The sequence below is a fragment of the Diorhabda carinulata genome, chromosome 3, assembly GCF_026250575.1.
Source record: "Diorhabda carinulata isolate Delta chromosome 3, icDioCari1.1, whole genome shotgun sequence".
NCBI lineage: Eukaryota > Metazoa > Arthropoda > Insecta > Coleoptera > Chrysomelidae > Diorhabda > Diorhabda carinulata.
This window is the reverse complement of record NC_079462.1, coordinates 30,234,959-30,256,609: the sequence shown is the minus strand read 5'-3', so window position 1 is coordinate 30,256,609 and position 21,651 is coordinate 30,234,959. Positions and strand designations below refer to the sequence as shown.

Genomic DNA, 21,651 nt, shown 5'->3' with positions numbered 1-21,651 from the left:
TTATCTAAATAAACATTGGAGGATATTCATACAATTCAAAAAGAGGAAGTTGATCTTAGGGGATCTTAATTCTTATCATATGTACCAAACTACCAAACTAAAGTCTCTAAATTTTTGATCAAATTGAATGGCATATAGAAATCTCAGATGATTAAACATACAAAGAGTTAATTAAATTAAGGTGGTGTTTCTAAGAACAATCTGAAAATACTAGATGCGATTTTTTTAAGCTTTCAAATTAATTTAGTAACATAACCTAAAATAACACTAGTAACCTGCTAAAAATTACACTTACGACAATAAGGATATTCTTTTCCTGTCGTTAAAAAATATTTAGTTCCTACAGTTTCCTGCAGCTTTGAGGATTGAGGTTGTACTTCATTATTTTCGAGAAGTCCAGGAGTTGTATCAGCATGGTACCCCATAATAGCACAATTTGAACCTGGTTTACATATGAAACATCTACCTTCTTTGAACTGTTCGAACGATTTACACTGATGTCCTGAAAATGTGAAATATAGGCATCGAATCGGTCCATCTGTGGTACTGAATATCTTACCAATATAAGGACACTTTGTAGATATACTGTCAATAAACAATTTAATGGCTCTAACATGGTTGCAAGCTACAAGCACTCTTGAAGCTTCCTCAAGTCCATCTCTATGAAGAAAGTTGTTTGTAAATATTTTCATCATATCAGAAAATTGTTAATTTTGGCAAACTATACATTCAAATTACAACAAACTTAGTTATAGCTAAAATCTCTTCTAAGTTTATAGAGATTTGATGATTTTATCGAAAAATATGTAAAAGACATAAACATTGTTTAGCATATACCCGGAGTACATTCTAATTGTAATAATTACCTTATAAGTGTTAAGGGAACGAGGGGTGTCTGCGTTATATCACAGCCTGGTTGCTCTTTACCATCATTAGGATAAAAATCTAAGTGTCCACATGGTTGGGACATACCATATCCTAATGAATAGGTATAAATCAGTTATAAAATAAAAAATTTCATATTTACGTACCTAAAAAGAAAATACCTTTACCGTCAGTGTGGATTACATCTACCAACTCAGCATCAGATGGATCAAGCCTTACATGTGGAGGCATTCCCTAGGAAAAAAAAATTAATGAGTAGATTTTTAACTACAGATCTTATTGTTTATAGTACTTGAAAATAAGGTTCTGCTGGATCTAATCCTGTTATTCTACCTAGACCAGGAACTAAGGCGCCTGCGTAGCCAGCAGTATGAGCTCCTAAAGAATGACCAATTATATGGATATCCCTTGGGTCCATTTCGTAGTTTTTCTGTAACATATTACTTAATATAGAAAGAAAAAAAGAATTGAAGTTGTTTTTATTATTAGTAATTAGTTTTTGACGTCATAATTAAGCTGTTCAAATCCTTAGATTATATTTGAACGCTTAGAAACTATACTCTGAATAGTACCTATTAGAAAAATGTTTATATATGTTTATAACGAAAGTTTTTATGTGTATGGTATGGCAGATATATACAAACAGAAATGTAAATCTCAACTAACAAATGTAAGACAAGAATTGAAGTAATATTAAGAAGAAAACCAAAGATTCTGGAATGTTATTTTGGGTTTTCTTCCTCCAAAAAAGTGTATCCATTTCCAAATAAACAATAAGTAAGTGCTTACTGATTATTTTCTATTAAAATTTCCTTCAATTGAGACCGAATATTACTTCCTGTAGTTTTAACCGCTACTATTCGAACTTACCACTATGAAATTGATTAAATTCGCAATTTCCATCCCTACTAATCTAGTATTAGCAGTTGCTTGTGTGTATAAAGGCAAACTACCACCTGCCCAATCAACAACGATCACATTAACATCCTGAGCTTTGAGGAGTTCATCTTTCATGTCCTGCACCTAAAAAGTGAGGTTACATATATAAAAATGTTATGTACAATGAAATGTTTCTAAAAAAAATCTTATTTTCTAAACATAATTTTTACAAATAATCTTTTTTTAATCAAACATCGAAAATAACGTAGATTCATGATAATTTATTATATATCTTTGCTGATTTAGCGTATTTTTTTATGTTGCGTTAACATTTTGTTGCAACTAATAATATAAATAGTAAAAAAGTTTGATTGCGTGATCACTATTTAATTTGAGTACAGAAAAACGTTTGTTTTACTATAACTCTGCTCGCTATAAACATTGTCCAAATTCCATATAAATTTTTGTTTACTATAACAATTTAAGAAGATATTAAGTAAATTATATTATTATGGACAATCTCAAATGCAAAATTTCACACCAAACCGCTTAAGTATTGCAGCCGTTAGATGGAAAAATAATATTAAAACGTAGTTTTAATTATTGCAGGCATTGAAAAAACCATGAAAGTGAAAAATATTTCTACCTTATACCGTTAGACGTACACAGGTCACGTATCTGTGGGAGATGTTTGCAAACTGTCATCAAAAAAGATTATGACGACTATTCAAAACGTTCTTTTTGAATTAAATCTTGAATAGTACCGTATGTATTCTTTAACAGAAAGTGAAAAAAAATTTGTTTAAACAACTAAATAATTTACATATTTCGTTATATCCTGAAGGATTTATGTTTACAAGAAATCTGACATCTATGGCATGGTTATGCATCGTATTTGAAACAAAAAATTTCACGCCAGTTCTTTTTTAACATTAAAACTTGATTCAACTCCTACTGAAATAGAAAATGTGAATGTAATCGTACTAGATCTATTTCAGGTAACAATTTGATATTCCTTTCATCGCTAAATCGTGTCGTGTACGAATCTTTCACTTCAAGACTATTTCTTAGATCCGATCTGATTTCGTCTTAACCTGTTTGTAAAATTATTTTCAGAATGAGAAATTTTCTCCATGCATCATACAATTAATTAAATCAATTCAAAATCGGACAAGAATACAGACAAATAAAATCTTCAAATGAATAAAAGAAATTAAATTTGTCATTTATATTAATTTTCTTGCACACTAATTCATAGAAATCAAAAATTTATACTGATTTTTTGATTTATGGAAAAATATTCATATTATACCAAAGAATGAATATTATCGTTTCTCTTCCAGGTCTGACCACATAACAATGCAATGATTAACTTCAATACAAAATTTCAAATGAATGACATATTTTCGCATTTCAAATATTCAAAGTTTTCAAAATAATCAGTTTCAAAAGTCCTTAATCATTTAATAATTAAACAACAGAGATCTTGATCAACGTATTGATTATTCTTATAAGTTATAAACAATTCAGATTAATATCTATAACCAAGGATTGAACCTGAAGCTACTCTTTGTGGATTTCAAGCAAGCAAGCGGAAAATTTTGGAACAAAAAGAGGCTTAAAGCAAGGAGAACAACTATGGATATTTGTCTACGTAGATGATGTGGTACTTTTAACTAGAACGAAAAAGGATCTAGAAAAAATGTTCGTACTTTTTGAAAAAAGCAAAAGAATATGATCTCGGCTGAAATGGAAAAAAATACCTAATTGAACTAATTGAGAGTGACGACAGAGTATAGATTTGATAAAATGAAGAAGGTGAAACCAAAGAAACCGACAAAAGACGGGCGAGATGGGATAGATATTTCAAGAGCTGCTAGGTTACGCATTTACAAGACTGTCATACAACCAACGATGCTATATGGCAGTGAGTGCTGGATTATGAACAAAGAAGAAGAAAACAAAACAAACATATGGGTGAGAAAGGTACTAAAGATGATTTTCGTTGGAGTTCAGAAGCAAAACGAGTGGAGGAGAAGAACGAACGCAGAGATCAAAGTACTGTATGGTCAAGCTGGTCAGAGAAACAGGATCCTTGTTAAGGAGAGAGAGAGTTAAAACTAAAAACGATCGTCCACGGAAAAAATGGATAAAAGCAAGTAGAAAAGATTTAGAACGAATATGAATGAATGGCGAGATGTTTATGTATAAATTGAAAACCTCGTTCAATGTTAAAATCTGGCTATGAGGATGAAGTAGCAACTTTGAATAGTGTTTAGAAATGTATGTATTAAGAACTAGTAATGATCGGGACGTATCACGAAATTGACAAAAAATAAAGAGAAAAGCTTTGAGACCACGAAAAATCAGATGAAAACTAATCCGAAAAAAGTCTTCTAGAAATGCTTCCAGTTACGGATTCAAAACTAAAATAAGTACTCTGTAGGAGATTAACTTAAATTTACCTCTTCCCTTGTTCTTAATAAAGTAGTTCGTCGTATTTTTTTATCGCACCTCGTACTAATGATTCTAGAGAGATAATGTTGTCAAAAACGAAAATGGAATGTACTAACAGAAAATTTTGTTTATTACCTTTCTGTGTATTGAATCAATCACGAATTCCTATTAATTATATCTTTGGAGTATCGCAATATATTTTGAGTTGATCTCGATAGAGAAAATGTTGTTAATAATTGTTTAGAAAGTTTAAACGTAATGTGGATATATCAGGTTTTTTATATGCTATTAAATACCATTCAAATAATGTATATGATTAATAAAGTAACTATTTCTCATATTTTTCAGCCAAAAATCTCGAAACATATCAAATTTTGCTAGTATTATATATTATTGTATCGTACTTAACACTTCTGTGATAAAATTTTTATACATGAAAGAAATAAGGAAATAATATACATAAATCGAAATTATTAATGTTTTTTCATAACTTTTAGTTGAATAATTAATAATTAAATATTGTTGTGAGCTAATTATTTAGAATTTCGATTCATAAACCAAAATTTCAGAGTTAGATTATGGAAGTGACAGTAAATAATTTTTTACCGATTAAATCGTCTACTAAATATAAAACTACATCTACCAAATTAAAACAATTATACTTATTACACATTTCTATCTAAATAACAACAGTACGATCCATAGAAACTGCAGGTTTTGGAAATACCGTATCTGTCTGGTTTAAAATTATAAAAAATTCTAATTTGGAATTTCGGATATCATAGATTCTAGTTACCAACTTTTTTTTTGGCATTTTGAACTGGATTTATGAATTACAACAAAACGACAGTTCTTCTTGATTATAAAACTTATATTTTCAAATCTTTTTCCTAAGTTATCGGCCCATTAACATAGCCTAACTAACCTAAACTAAGTTAAAGTCAACCTAACCTAACCAGAAAACAGATCCATTCCTCAGTCTGCTTACCATGAAGTTTCCAATTTGAATGTGGATAAAAGTTGAATAAATGAAACGTGAACACAATTATTTTGTCTTTTTTATTACTGTACGTCCTTTCCTTCTACAGTAAAGCCACCATCTCCTAAAAATAGGCCCCCCAAAATAAAACTTTTTATTTAATTCATAAATCCAGTTGAAAAAGCTGAACCGAATGTCAACCAATTCAATTATTGGTCAAATAGACATCTGGGACATTCGATAAATGGATTCGACGACATAAAAAACGCTAAACTAACTACACACAAAGTATAGCCCAGGTGTTTATTTTAGTTTTTGACCAATTTTGCCGCTGTCATCAGGTCAGGTTCCACTGATACAGTAAACAAATATTTCAATCTTTCCCAATTCTTAGTCATAGTTTCTTAACTGCAAACCAAGAACGAAAAAGTTCTATCACAAAATTCACTTACACTTTGGACCCATCAAAGTGTAAAATTCGAACGAATCTACCCAACCACCTAACTTCATTCATATAAACCTCCTACTGTACTTTAAATATATAAAACAATGGAAATATTCAGGACTTACCCAGTTTGATAACGGCGTGTCTATAAATCCATGTATAATAAATTTGGTTTTCTTTTTGACATCTAAATATGATCTTTCTATTGAATGATTGTTTGCCCTTATAATTTGACCCTAAGAAAAACATTATAATATATAAATCCAGTGACCATATTTGTTTTTCTCTTAAATTTGATTCAGTCTGATATTGGATGAGATATTGGAAGGTTAAGTGATTCTTCTATTTGCGTAAGAAATGGATACATTCATTTAACACCGTTTTTTAAGGGAAAAGATACTACGCGAGCAAACCAATATCTTGATATGCAATTGGGTGTCTCACTTGCTCTTTATTGATCAAAAACCAAAACCATGGACGATTGTAGTCAAGTGGAATAAATAGCACGATTTGTCATAATGGATAAAGCACTCTTGAATCAAAAAGATCGTTATATGAGTAGTCAGCAGCGGGCGAGAGCCGCCCAAAGCAATAACAAACTCAAACATCACGGTGCAAGGTTAAGGAATCTGTATTTTGAGACGTACATGGTATTTTGTTCATATTACAAAAAGCGATTATTATATAGCGGTTTAAGAACGATCGAGTATAAAAATAAAGAAGAAATGCCGTGATAATAGCGTTTTACTATCCAGCGTATAATCCAGACCTGGCTCCCTGTGATTTTTGGCTGTAATTGCAAACCTGAAAAGAATACTCCAAGGAAAGAAATTTGACTTTAATGAAGACTTTTTGTTTTATAGTAAAAACAGTTTGGATTCAATGAAAGATTTTGTTTTTATTATGAAAGCAACAACAAATCGTGCTGCTGAAGAGGTATTAGAAATAAATTTAGCCGATGACTATATTGATGAATGAAGTCGTATTTTGAAGAGAACTTATGTTGTTACTACCCAGCTCCAGGACTTATTGAAGGTACTTTACATTGACAAAAAGGGTGGCTCTAACGAAACCACACATTTGTTTTTATTAATATTCTGGAGGCTGTTTATTATAATAATCGTGCGAACTCGTTAAATCTACTTACCTCAGAAGGATTCAGTCTAGTGAATAAAATAAATCTTGTGTTAATCACAGATCTTGGTAGAGGAAATACATTGAATGGCCTATTTATCAAATGGTACCAAGTTCGGGTTATGTTGAGACACCCCAGTTCATCATAGCATCGTGTCTCATTCTCAACTGAAAAACATATCGAATTATCGATAGAAAAGTCCATTGATATTTTTTGTTTCATTTAATTTTTAAAATGCGTATCATTTATTTATTCAGTTGTAGAATATAAATATTTTCATATGAAAGTATTTCAATCCATGAAAGTTCTGTTGCGAAATGCGTTTTGCAATAATAATTACACTGAAAATACTTCGGTGTTTCAAATTATGCAACTATTGTGTGATTTTAATTGATAAGGAATGAAAAACATTGCATTCCATACATTGCACTCAATTTTAATATAACAATATTGTAAAAATTTTTACTTTTGAGCATTAAATTATGAATAAACGTATTATCAAAAGGTTTTCCATAGACAAAATGATTTGTGAGGTGTGGCTATGAAGTAACGAGACTAGTATTGCTACAGAAAAAGTACGCATGCGCCAAAGGTTAGCTGTTTAACCTGAAGCCTCTTTCGATTGCGATATTACCGTGTCTGTAGACAATCCATTATAGCCGTGGTCTTGGTTTGTATAGGGAGTTTTTTGTTTTACCATAAAAACTGAAACTTATAGTTTATTAAAAAAAGTGTATGGCAATGCATCTTTCTGTCGCATCCACGTGTTTTTGAGTGGTTTAAGCATTTTCAAGATGACCGAGAAGATATTCAAGATAACTCATGTTAGGATCGCCCTCCGACGTCAAAAACGGTTAAAAATATCGAAAAAGTCTTGTTCGATCTGACTGTCGGCTAAGTATTCGTACATACATACCATACACACTGTGCGTCCTTCTATTTCAAGAGAATATGTAACTGTGCAAAAAATTAGTCATTCAGCCAGGCTATTGACTTTTAGAAAGCTTATTTAGGAAAGAAATCCGTCAATGGTATTTATCTACATCATGACACTAAAGGCTTTTATTCTCGCGAGTTTTAAGCCGCTTAAAGTCTCCTCATCATTGTACACCAGATTTAGCACTAAGCAATTATTAGCTCTTTTCAAAAATAGAGATGTACTTAAAATGAAACGTTTTTGCAACCTTTCAGAAATGCTCTAGTATTTTTTGATCACACCTCGTATTGTAATTACTTCATCTTACACATTCCTATTGCAAGCGCTAAATATTATGACTTACATGGTAACCACGGCAAATTCACTTCGATTTTGTCTGATCTTGCCCAATTGAAATTGTCTAAAATGCCAGCACATGCTATTCCAGAGAAGAATAGAACGTTAGTTACTCGAGCTTTAGGCCCTATCATCCTTTTTCCAGGACAAAATTCCCCAAAATAGTCATGCACATATAGGATCAAGTAGAAATGCCAATTAAAGTTGTGTCACAGGTTCAAAGAAGATCTTGGACGTATTCAAATTTGTTTTAATCTGGAAAGTAAATGTAAATTACAAATTCAGCCAACTTTATAAACAGTATTTTGTTGATGTGAAATTGAATAATGTTTTAGTTCAAATGAATGTGGATTAGAACATTTAACCTCAAAAAAGTTATGTTCAATTGAATTAACTAATCAGGAGGGAAACTGGGAGGTCAAAATAGTTGAAGTAATCATTGTAGTCCATGGATATTTATATATTTAACTCAGAACCGCGAATGCTTGAAAGAAATCGCTAGGTATTATCCATATAACAGGCGTGAGTAGCAATGCTGATTGTTTTTTATACTATATTCATTGAATTGTATACTTCCATTGGGTTCCTGAAGGATAAACTATTACTAAAGATAAACCTTCTTGTTATACTTCGTGTTATAATAAAGATCAAATAAGGCAAACAAAATAAAAAAATGGATTGATTCTCCAAGACAATACGCACGCTCATTCCGCTGAGTGACTATAAAGAGGTTTTAGTTCAGCATTCCAGTGTTAGAAAAGAGGAAAATGTATCCTGATCTCTTCAGCAACTCTATTTAAAGCATGCGCAAGACATATTACAGTATTGAGTTTTTGAAATTTTCCAGGCTTTTCCATGCACTCTTCTGTTCACTGAAAAAGTATACACTTACATTTTCACTGTGTAAATCAAAGTTCCTACCTAATGTCACTGTCATAGTCACACACAAATAACTCAATAATTAATTTGAGTTCAGTTTAAGTAAAATTGTATTTAATGATTCCTCAGTTAACTGAAATTCAGAAAGTTGCCATTATTGCCAAATTGGAAGATGGTTGGACTCGAAGAGTTGATTATTATGGTATAATGAAATTTTTTTTCATACTGTACCGTTAAGTCGACTTTACAATATTAATTTGAGTCCGGAAAATGGAACTTCGCGGTATCTTTGTACTTTACAGTTCTCTCAAATAATAAATAATAAGAGAATAATCGAAAGAGCTATTTTTCAGTAAAACTGTCAAATATGACATTTCATATCGTGCTATTTCAATTAACAAAAGTGTACGGTGCTACATCAGACAAAATGAGCAAAAAATTATATCCAGGAACAGGCGCAAGGCAAAAAAAATTTACAATTTTGGCCACTGTCTAATTTTAGCACACTCTCTCCAACATATCGGCCGGTATTTCACGCATAAATGCTTCAATATTGGCTTCAAATGCATCAATAGTTGCTGGTTTATCCCTGTAGACAACATGGCCCCACAAGAAATAGTTCAAAGAAGTTAAATCACACGATCTATGCGGCCAATTGACAGGCCCCAAACGTGAGATGAACTGTTCACTTAAGGCGGTCGTCAATTTGGTCATTGTTTCGCGGCCCGTCTGGCATGTGGCAACGTCATAATGAAACCACATTTCATGCACGTACAATTTTTCCATTTTGGGCAAACAATATCGTCAATCATCACACAGTAGCGTTCGCCATTCACAACAACGTTCCGGCCCTCGTAGCTTTTGAAGAAGTACGGCCCGACGATGCAACTGGCCCATAATACAAACTAAGCAGTGACTTTTTCGAGCTGCATTAGTAGCTCTTGCAATGCTTCTGGTTGGTCTTCACTCTAGATGCGGCAATTTTTCTTATTCACGTATCCATTCAACCAGAAATGAGCTTCGATAAAAAAGTGCATCTCCCTCCAACTTTGCCAGCGCCTATTCACCAAATGTTAGACGTTGTGGGAGATCGTGTGGCTTCAATTCTTGCACCAGCCATAAATTATACTCCAAACTGAACAAGTTTGACTATGACACAAGACACGATTCACGCGTGATCTGTCAAAAACAGTGTTGCCAAAAAGATACCGGCAAAAAAATCATTCAACACATGTGGAAAAATATTTATTCCGAATTTTAGTTTAAGCTTCCTCCGAATATAAGGAACTAACGTCGTTTGAATATACAAACATTATACTTACTATCATGATCTCTTTAAAAGAACGATATAAATAAGAGCCTTCACATATTGGTTTACATTCTATACAGACCGACCAACAGAACTCGGGGTCAAGGGTTTGAAGCTACTTACAAGGTCTGGTTATTAAATAACGAGACTGCGTGCCTAGAGGGCGGGATAAAAAACGAGTAGTGCATTGGGTATCTAGATATCGGCGGGAAGAACGTATCAATCCTCAAATTTCTCATTAAATTGAGAAAAACTCCGACTGTGTGCTTGCAAGAGGCCTATGGGGACAATTCTCTATCTCGTGCGCGTGTTTTTCAGTGCTTTGGTGAGGGCCGAGAGAGCACTGAAGATGACCATTGCCTAGGTCGCCCAGTAACCAAAATCAACCAAATTTTGCGTGCATATCGTCGAATGAGCATCCGGATGATTGTCGAGGCTGTAAAAGCCGATAAAGAAACGGTTAGAAAAATTTTACACATGACAAAAGTCTTTGCGAAGCTGGTGCCAAAAAATCTGACTCTTGACCAAAAGCTCTTGCGTCAACGGGTCTGCTCGGATTTACTTGAGAGGTTAGAAATTTTAGAAATAGATCTGCTTTGAAAGGGACCCGATTTGAGTCGATGGAAGCGGTGAAGCAAAAAACGGCAGAGCTCCTAAAGGCACTCACCAAAGAAGACTTCCAGCACTGCTTCGATCAATAAAAAAAAGGTATGGAAAAGTGAATGGTGAGAGGAGGGAATTATATTGAAGGGGAGCATTTGAATGTAGAATAATTTTTATTATAAAACCCTTTTTTGTAATCAATCTCGTTATTTAATAGCCAGAATATTCTTAATCTCAGAAAGGGAATTCCCATACATTTTATTTGAACAGTTTGACTACCTGCTTTAAAGTTAGTCTCTATTGAATCAAAATAATTGATTCTGAATAGCAGATTTATAAAATTGTTTTTGTCTTGAAACGCCTACCAAAGCTCTGCATCTTTTAAAAATGTATACTACTTGATAAGGCTATATGCAAATATTTTAAAAAATACATATAATATGAAAAATATGCGTATTGTATATTTGGGTTTCCTTAGTCACAATTATTTTTGTATGGATTTCGAAATACCATTCCCAAATACCATTTAAAACATATCTTACCTCCGTTAGGAAGTTGATTGAAAAATAACCGAAGAAATATTCTTAGCTATTGCAATCAGGTAAGAATTTTAAAGGTACTTGAACAAATGTCCACTACTACTGAAGCTAATACGTTGAAAAAAATGTGGTTATCGATGTTTGGTGAGTATCTACCTATCTGGAAAAGGAAAGAATGCCATTATTAGTCTATTTTGGTCATGTAAGAGAGAAGGTAATTGTTTAACTATTAGGAATGCGTGACCTCGTATTAAATAATAATGTGAATTGATAAAATATTACAAATTAGAATTCGTGTAACACGCATTGTTGGCACAAAGGAATGATTCTTTTAATCTAATTAACAACATGTTTTATAGATTCTTATGATTGGACTTCATTTTAAATTACGTGTATTATATTTATTTTAACACTTATAACACTTAATTCACATGACTCTACGTTACGAGTGTTGTCTATAAACATTCCGGACTAACAAAAAAAAGACTAGTTTTCATAATCATTTTTATTCTTTAATATAGTCCCTTCACTTAGTCCAACGAAAAAATTGATTTACTCGCATGGAAATAAAAATGGTAAGATACGTACATGAGTGACCATGACCTGATTGGCTAAAATAAAGATTTTTGCTGTCTTGGAGGCACCTTGAATGAAGACTGTATTTTTGTTCTTGAGTACGAGAGCGGTTCAAATATCATTCAAACCAAGACAAATGTAAATGATGCTCTTGTATTGAAGGTCGATGCTTATGTGTTAGCTGGGTACCTTACTAACAGTTTGGCACAGTTTTCGTGGCGAACGCACTATTCACGCGCGAGTTACGAACATGAATGAGCGTCAAGTACCGATCGCCGTTGCGCAACTTATTGTCATTCGTTTTTTTATAGGAAAGACAGTAAAAACTCAGAAATTCTTCAGCATTTACAGAATTAATTCGGTAATGAATAGGTTTGCTGTGTTTTATTGAGACGAAACTTCCAAAGATGGCAGCGAAACCGTCGAGAATGATCCGCATGATCATCGACCGCGAACCATCTTGACACCAGACAACATTCGCCGCGTAGAATATTCATTTTGGAGGACCGGAAATGAATATACGAAAAATTTCGACTGAACTCAGCATTAGTATTAGTAGTGTAGAGTATCATACACCAACACCTTCAATATTGCAAAATAACGAGGCGACGCGTTCCCAAACTGTTGAACTTTAAGCAAAAATTCATGCATCTGGAAATTTTTCGTCGCTTGCTGATGAAATACTAGGCGAAGGGGATGGATTTCTTAACGTAAATCTTTACTACAGAGGAAATCTTCAGTACACTATTATATTCCCGAAAGTGCAAGTCCCATAAATACGCTCGATACAATACCAGAATATACTAGAACATCCTCTTTACAGCCCGGACTTATCACCCTGCGAATATCTAATAAATGTATCAGAGCATTTGTCTCGATCATATTTGAACAGCCTTCGTAAAATAGTGTACTCAATTTTTAATGCGAGTGAGCTTTTAATCAGCATACAACAATTAGCATCATCCGTGTTGTTATGTCTATTTTTGAAAACAAAACCACCCACAAATCATTCCATGGGACGAAGAACTTTCAGTATAATGTTCACATAACATTTCCTCGGTTTCCCACGTGAAAAATGATCTATAAGTCAGATTTATAGATAGCATCAGAAAAATGGCAAAAATTAACGAAGAATTATTGAAAAGTCACTCTTCACTCAAACCGCCATCGTGAGTATGATATTTAAATTTCAGATCATGACTTAAAACATAAAACTATTCAAAGTTGCGCACATGAATGTAGATTAATAAGCTCTTAAGCCTCATTTATGTATTATAATATTCTCAAAAAGTTACGAATTTATGGTGATATTATATAAAATTATATAAACGAGCACATACATGTATTTCAGTGAGTTTCGCCCACTGGAATTATTGTTATTGCTTTCATTCGCGTAATTTGCTTCAGCTGCTAAATGAATGGACTATAAGATCGCCAGATTTTATAACTGAATGAATATTGTAATACTGTTTGAAATACAAAAAACAATGGACTTTCTTATTAAAGCGTTTAACTAAAATCGAAACGACTTTGTAAAAGTGATACCACTATCGAGTAAAATTCTTGTTGAAGCAATTAGCTTTTAGAATGGACCTATTAATTGTCTAATAAAAGAATTGATATCTTATTAGAAAGTAGTTACATATTTTCAGTGTAAAAATACTTTGGCTGTTTAGTTATATATTGAAAAAACTAAAATTGCGAATCGATTTTTTTATAAAAATTGTTTTAAGAACACAAAAAACATTTTAATTATCTTTAACTACAGAAAAACCATATGTTTTTAGACAAATCGTTTAATATATTAAACAAACATTGTAATAGAAGTAATCACTGTTATCTCGAAGAAAATTCACAATATCATTGAAAACTATTCATTAATCTTACATAATAGACTCTGCAGTCTTATGTAAATTCATCAGGAAATAATTCACGCAAGAATTTATCTCAAGAATTCATTTTTTTGCCAAATATGGCAACGCACCGTTGCGCTCATACAGTTGATTCACTTCCTTTTATCACAGACTTTACGATGTACTGAGTGTTGAACAATATTACTGATGAAATCAGCCACTTTTTATTAATATTGATTGTTTTTATTGATATTGACAGTCAAAGTTAAAACCCTTATTCCTATATAATCAGTATGACACAATATTTTCAATAAAAATTGTGGAAAAATAAAATATTTTAGGAAAAAATGTACTTTCTCACCCTCAGCTGTTTAGAAAGTATAAGCAGGTTAATTAGGTGTACACCCAATATATTTATAACTTTAATAGAAATGTTATTTCATACGAAAATACTCTAGGTATAACTTCAATGGATTCATTCATAAAAATATTATAAGGCACAGTTTTTAGAATCATAAACATTCAAGTACGTCGCTTTTATCAAATCAAATACACTATATTTCTGTTTGAGTCTCGGTATGACTTATACTTCGTATAGTTTTTTCAATATCATTTGCAGAAGACAGTTATTCGAGGAACAATCAATATTTCATGAATACGCACGGCACTCATACCAAATAAAGAAATGAAAAATAATGTTTACTCCACGTATAAAATTCGGTAAACATCTAACAAACCGTCAGTCCACGTGGACTCATCATCTCCGTTGTTTATCAATGAAAACATCGAATTGTAACAAAAATGCATTTCTATTGGCCGGAGCCGTATGTACAAAATTTCTTGGAAATATTCCTGCTACAAAGTCTGCGATAAGGATTGGAAAAGGTAGCAGATTATCCAGAACACAATTAAACCAGTTTAGAAACATCGCGTCAAGTTCTATCAGCATGTGGTTTTAAACAAAAAAAACTGGATAAACGGATGGTAATAAGAAGGTTATTTGCGTCGGATAAAAGACTACCTAAGTTCTAATAGACACATAATTTATCTAGATGAAACAGTTACGATATAATAAATTTCGGTTGGTTTGACAATAGTAAAAATTGCTGTTTTAATGGGATACGTATTATAATAGTACACGCTGGAAGCAAAGACGGTTTGTTGCCTAATGCTTCATTGATATCTGCTAAAAAAATTAAAAACTGTGCATCAGATTATCATGAAGATGAATATTTGGAATATAATTCAATTAAATGATGACTCTAGTTCAGACGATTCTGACTACCATTATTATTTATAGATACTTTGAAATTGAAATGGTCTATTTTTGTTTTATTTCTAAAGAATTTATTTTCCTTTATGGTTTTTGCTTTGAAATTTCGTTTTCCAGAAAAAAAAAACAAATAGAGTACAAAAAGGGCTCAGTTCACATCTGGTACCCTGCTTAAACCAAACGCCCTTACAAGCAGATACAATTTACTCGTCTATTTACGTTTTATAATTTAATATTCAGTTGTAGCACGTTAACGAGGTAGAAAAATAATAAATTTATAAAATGAGGTATCTACGCCTATGGTAGATCAAACAAAATTATCGGCAAGGGCTTTTATAATCTGCAATTGACATTGGAAGAACTAAATATTCTTGCCGAAGTTGAATTTTGAAAAGTTTTTTGGCTTTACGAGCTATAAACGGAAAACCAAATACTATTTTTTGAATGTGTTTAATAGTTTAAAATTTTGAAATTTTCTATGGGTTAATTAACTTTTGAACAACAATGATCTAGACATCATTCCGTATCGAATAAGCTTATCTACATCATTTTGTCGGATTAAATCCGATTTTGTAGACTAAACTATAGGAATAGATTCACTTTATTAGATCATTTCGACATGTTTAAAAATTCCTTCACAATTCAATGTAAATTTTGGAAAGAATGTTAATATTTTGATTACTTGTTATGTCGGTTACGATTTGTAATATTTACAAACATTAACTATTGCACAATGAAAAAGAACTGCACGCCTTGACACTTTTAAATAAAGCTGGAGATAACTATATAAGAAGTTGTTACTCAATATTTCAATGAATTAATTTTGGTAATAAATTCTACATTAGATTAAGAGGGGATCACATCAAAATCAAGAATTGAAAACACGTGACAAATATATCGCAATTAATTAATAGAATATTCTACAGTCGTTTTGATGTAGATATTTCACAAGACTAACTATGAATGACTAATGTATCATTTGGTAATATGTCCAACACACAATTGTAGCAGAAATAATTTCCTCTATCTTCAAAAAAAAAACAAATTTCCCTACTTATTCTCCCAATATAATTACTGCAGTCTATTTGCTCTAAAATTATTATTTGAGGTACTTATTTGCAGTCGTTAGAAGAGTTCCGATAAATGGATAAGTACTTGATATTATTGAATGTGAAACAATATATTTGGATAAATAATATATTTTGTGTTTTGTTTCGATTTCCCATAATTTTTTGGCAAAACATACCGCTCTTAGGGTACACTACGTAGTAAAATCGAAATAGATAGAGCGACGCATTTTTCGCGTCGGGTACGACGTGTTATGTCACCCACTCCTCCATAGAGATTCATTAGGACAGTTTTCCCAAAGAGCGCAACACGTTCCACGCCGACGTGATGCGCTCAACGTATTAAACCGACTGTTTGGAGAGGAGTCTATTAGGTTTTACGCTGCGCAATAATCAGGTTTTGTTGTTGTAGTGTTTGTGATTTGAATGAAATGGGGGAAAAATTGGCAAATGTGCAAAATGTGCTTTTTTCGGCTGATGAAAATGAACTTCTGATAGAGTTTGTTCAATGCCATGGCATTTTATATGATTTAAAAGACTCAGAATTTGAAAACAACCTGAAGAAAGATCTGATCTGGAACGAAGCCGGAAAAGACCTCAATAGACACTGTCCGTTGTCCATTAGTAAGTCAACTGAACAGATAAACACGCTTTGCTAGGAAAACATTAAGCAGCCGCGTGATAAGTTTCACGCTCCTGTCAACGCAATTGGGACGAACTCGGTTCCTGCTGCGCAAAAAACACACGCCTCTCTTATGTACGCGTTTTTTTGTCGTTGGTCGCGGGGCGACAAGAAACGCGGCGTTATTTTATGAAACAATATCCAAACGTTTCTTATTGCGTGCCTCTTTCAAATTTGATCAATTTCAACTGTTGCAAGTGGACCATAGAACGACAGTAATTAAAAACGCCAGAGACGTTGGTATGTGCATCCAATTAATAGTGCAATGCGCATATTATACACTTCATGTAGAATTAAGTCTCGACAGGGAGAAATTTTTCAATTGTTACCGTATGTCGACAGGCTCATTTGATGAGCTATATGAAAAGCTAAAAAGCACTTTTATTACAAATGTGCAGTTGGTAAGGGATGGTGGTGCCTTTGAACCAGGAGAAATATTATCAAGTATGTTGAGATAAGTATAAAAAACATGTTTTTTTCTTTTATTGCGTCAATAAAAAATTCAACGTCCAGATTTTCCATGGTACTTCTTCACACATCAACACAACTCTACAAACTGACTGTTCAAAATGACAACGACAAATGATAATAAACGCGCTGCATAAAAGCACCAATTGAATTTAATGTACTTTTGAAAAGCCTGTCGCGACGTGTTTTGAAATTCCACGCGACAGGATTTCAGTACGCCGCGACACAGGCGGCGAGCGGCTGATTGTCGTCGATGCATAAAAGCGCACATTTAACAACGTGCTTTTAGAAAACGCCGCGTTTCTTGTCGCAGCGCCACCAGCGACAAAAAACGTGTGCATAAAAGAGGCCTAAGTATTAACCCAAGATCGGGTATGTGTACGTCAACTGCTTCGATTGTTTTTAAATCACAAAGAACTCTAGGAATTCACGGAGAAAAATCTTGTACCGATATAAATTTGTTTGGAAACAGCAATATTCGAAAAAAGTAAAGTTTGAATGAGAATTTTCAATAACTACGTTATAGAAAATGTCTACAGAGCTTAGAGGAAAGAAAAAAATAGAATATATAAAAAAAGTATTTTGAAAACTGTAAAAGGAAATGCTAGGATAAAAAAAAATACAATTAATTCAAAAGATATAGAAGAATATAAGAAAATAAGAAAAAATTGCAATTAAGTGGAAAAAAGCCAAAAATCAAATAAAACAAAACAAAAATATAAAGATGTATTAAACGAAATAAAGAAAAAAACTAAGAAAGGCTGCAAGAAAAAACTAAATGTAGAAAAATATGGAAAGAATATTTCAGGAACTGCTAATTGGGAAAGATTTAGATAAGAAAACAAAGAAGAAAATGTAAAACGGATACCAACAAGAAACGAAGTAATAGAAATTATTTAAGAAAGAAAGAAGAATGATTAAGCACCGGAAAAGGACGGAAAAAATTTGAAAATGATGAAGTACGGAGGAAATGATCGTCATAAGAAACTATATATTTTGATAAAGGAAATATGAAGAGAGTGCCTGAAAAATGGGGAGTTAGACCATGTGTCACAATATAACGAAAAAAGGATCAGGCTTAGAAGTTTTACCATCTTGAATATCAACATTTCATATTATAAAGTAAATACTGGAAAAAGTTGTAAGACAGGGTGTTGGCCTCTCTATACTTTTACTTTCCAATTTAACCTTGAAGAATGCTATGAGATATGAAAAACAAGAGAAAATCAACAACCAAGTACAGTAACTTATGTAAATAGTATTGGGCTTAAAATAATGAGAGGTGGAGGATAGAAGGATAAAAATAGAAATCTTGAATTCTAGGAAAAAGGAAAGTTCAATTAAATATATATATATATATATATATATATATATATATATATATTTCTTTAATTTCTTAGACCTTTTGATATATTAATGCCTTTAAATGTTCTTGATTTTAGATCTCTTCTGATTTAATAGTTAGAAAGATAAATTTTAACGTTTCGACTTTTCTTTAAGTTTTTATCAAAATTTGCTTATTTATATTGATCTATACATTACCTACATCATGAACATTAGAATAAAATCAAAACAGAAAATGTTCTAATAAGAATAATTAATTTTAACTTAGTCCTTATGTCTCAAATATGTAGCAGTACTTAATCAATCAAATTATTTGTAGTTTTATTAGAATTTACAAAATAGAGCTATAAATTTACTTTAAATTATTTAGGTCTTTTTTATCATTTATAGCTTTTTCGTTTTTATGAATATGTACCATTTCTAAAATTCTCTTTTTCGTGTATTAGATTCCGTTCCAAGAATTTTTGAATATTTATAATTGAATTTATTGACATTTCATGGTTCGTTAACGGAGTTTTATTTTTTTTATCTTATTGATGACCTTTTAGTCTATTTTCTAAATATTCAGAGGTCTGCCCTATGTAGCCAGAGTCATAATTAGTACAAGGTATGTACTTGATATATAATATTACTTCTTTTGTTTTTTGGTGTTTTAGAATTTAATTGAGTGAAATATTTCGATGATGTGTTATGTCCTTTATGACTTATACTAATATCATATTTATTAAAATAATTTGATAATTGTTAGGAAAGTCCTTGTACATATAGTAAGGAAAAATGTTTTGTTTTGTTGTTTCGTTTCTGTTCTGTTTTTTAATTGATTGTCGAAACGAAACATCAAAACATAAAACATTTTTCCTAACAAAACTAAAAATAATTAGAGTGCCACTAAAAGTTGACAACAATGAATATAGAGAAAGTGGAGAAAGATATAGATAAGATAAAAAAACTAGAAGAAAAATAATCAAGAAAATATTTAAGTGACAGGGATCGGTGCATCCCAAAAATTGGAATTAGAAGGCATTTATGGAACAAACAATGAAAATTTCAAAAGAAATTATTCTTGAAGTTCAATTAAATTCTGTTAATTTTGACAAGATTTGGTTCCAAACAGTGGGTTGATCTCAATAAATGTGAGGTTCAAAATTATTTGGAAAGGACTATTGTTAATCAAATTATTTCTTGGTATTTTACAATCAAGTGGCCTCATAATACACCAGATTTTTTGTCTTTGGATTAAATTAAACAAAATGACATGAGCATGACTGCCCTAAAAATTTTCATGAATTTTAGGGAAAAAATAAAACTGTAACTGTAGATTATTTGAGCCCTTATTACGTTCATTCTTCGCATTTCTTTTTTGTTTATTTTTTAGAATTTACACTTCCATTATGGCAAATAGGAATTTGCTTCAAGTTTCAGTTGGTTATCACCTTAATTCAATTCAACGTTCCACAATTAAGATTTTTGTGGATTGTTCTTGTTGTGGTACTGATCGAGTCTGATTATAATTAATAGTACTGGGTATCCAATAGAACAGTTAAGTTTGATTTACAAATTCACATGGTAGATTAGAAGAAAGTATTCATATTGAAATTCTTTGATTCTATCAAAAATTTTCCTCATTACTTTTAAGAAAGACTTATGGGATTTGTTTTGGAATTAAACGAAAAGTGAATGACTTCATTGAAATAGGAACAATATCTTTTATATGGTTCTAAATAAAATTAAAACAAAGAATGGGTGATTAACTGAACATAAATTGTTGGTAGAACCTTGCAGTGTTAAGTGTTATTGCGCTATATTTTTATAACACACACCATCGAAAGTTTTTGTTTTATATCATTAAACATAAAAGCAGTGAAAGTGGTATGCTGCATGACAAAAAGTACTGTTAATGACATCATTAATATGTAAAAATATGTACAACAAATTAAATAATTCATGGACACGCCTAAAAAAACTTGCATATATTTAATTCTTATCCAGTCGTAAAAAAAATATTCTTTGAAAAGAAGTCGAGGTATATATATCAATATCATTTGTTAAGGGCTCATTATATGTTTTGAAATTGTAAACAATCTCTCCTTAAAATAATTCTAAGAGAGATCAATGTTTACAATTAATTCCACAACAAACTATTGACTTTGAACTGAATCCTTTTATTTAATACACGTTCTATACTCTACTTTAGAGTTTGCTATAAGTATTTTGAAAATAATTGTTTCCAAAAATTGACTACCACTCGAGAATCATCTAACTCGTTTTTTTCTTGGACGAACAGAATTTGTTACCTTCATTTTTTTGTACTTATTTAACCATTATTATTCATAATTTTAAATGTTTTAGGTCAATGAATGCTGGAGTGATTAATTAAATAGATAACTACTCATTAACTAGTATTAATTCAAATACTAATAGTAGCACCCAATCACCAGTTTAATATGGATCATCCAGCACCAATAATCTATAAATGAGTAGCAAAGGCCTCAATCTAAAAATGAGTAGCAAAGGCCTCAGTTATTTATAGAACATGAGTCGAAAACGACTTGAACTGATCAGTAAAAGTTTCTATTCATTGATTAGATTAGTTCTGAGCATTGTGGCCATAATACGAGATCAAAATAGGACGAAAATTTTGCTGGAAATAACAAAGGAAGGATTAATGATAGTCCGCAAATATGTGAGCAGGTCAGAGCCGAGAGGCTCTGACCCTTTTAGCAAAAGCTAGTGCAACTATAACTGCCCTGAAGCGCCATGATGAATATAAGACTACTACAGTTGCTGAAAATTTTTAGAGGACAGCATATCTTAAAAAAAAAGGTTTTGACAGACGTATCATCTGAATTTCGCATTTTCTTACAGAAACTAGACATCTAGACAATGAGACATGGATAAACATTTGCTGCAAATACTGAAAGATCTTTAGAAAGTGCATTAGGTACTGAAAGCTATTGATTCCACGTTGAACTAGTGTTGGAGTGCAAACAAACTCTAAAAGCACT

General features: G+C 31.8%; 1 protein-coding gene across 5 annotated transcripts in view; it reads right to left on the bottom strand.

Annotated features, from left to right (window-relative positions):
* Window positions 1–21,651, bottom strand: part of LOC130891741 (pancreatic triacylglycerol lipase-like) — a 45,817-nt gene that overhangs the window by 2,525 nt on the left and 21,641 nt on the right. For 3 of the 5 annotated variants that reach the window (XM_057796659.1, XM_057796656.1, XM_057796654.1), the window contains exons 2-11: window positions 11,387–11,543; window positions 8,061–8,308; window positions 6,793–6,947; window positions 5,771–5,881; window positions 1,756–1,908; window positions 1,178–1,315; window positions 1,032–1,119; window positions 867–978; window positions 560–660; window positions 296–502 (exon numbers count right to left, since the gene is read on the bottom strand). In XM_057796659.1, coding sequence (XP_057652642.1) covers window positions 296–502; window positions 560–660; window positions 867–978; window positions 1,032–1,119; window positions 1,178–1,315; window positions 1,756–1,908; window positions 5,771–5,881; window positions 6,793–6,947; window positions 8,061–8,187 — 1,192 coding nt within the window. In that variant the 5' untranslated portion in view covers window positions 8,188–8,308; window positions 11,387–11,543. Of the gene's footprint in view, window positions 1–295; window positions 503–559; window positions 661–866; window positions 979–1,031; window positions 1,120–1,177; window positions 1,316–1,755; window positions 1,909–5,770; window positions 5,882–6,792; window positions 6,948–8,060; window positions 8,309–8,755; window positions 8,926–11,386; window positions 11,544–21,651 lie in introns of all 5 variants that reach the window. The other 2 variants (XM_057796657.1, XM_057796655.1) reach the window with 2 other exon arrangements.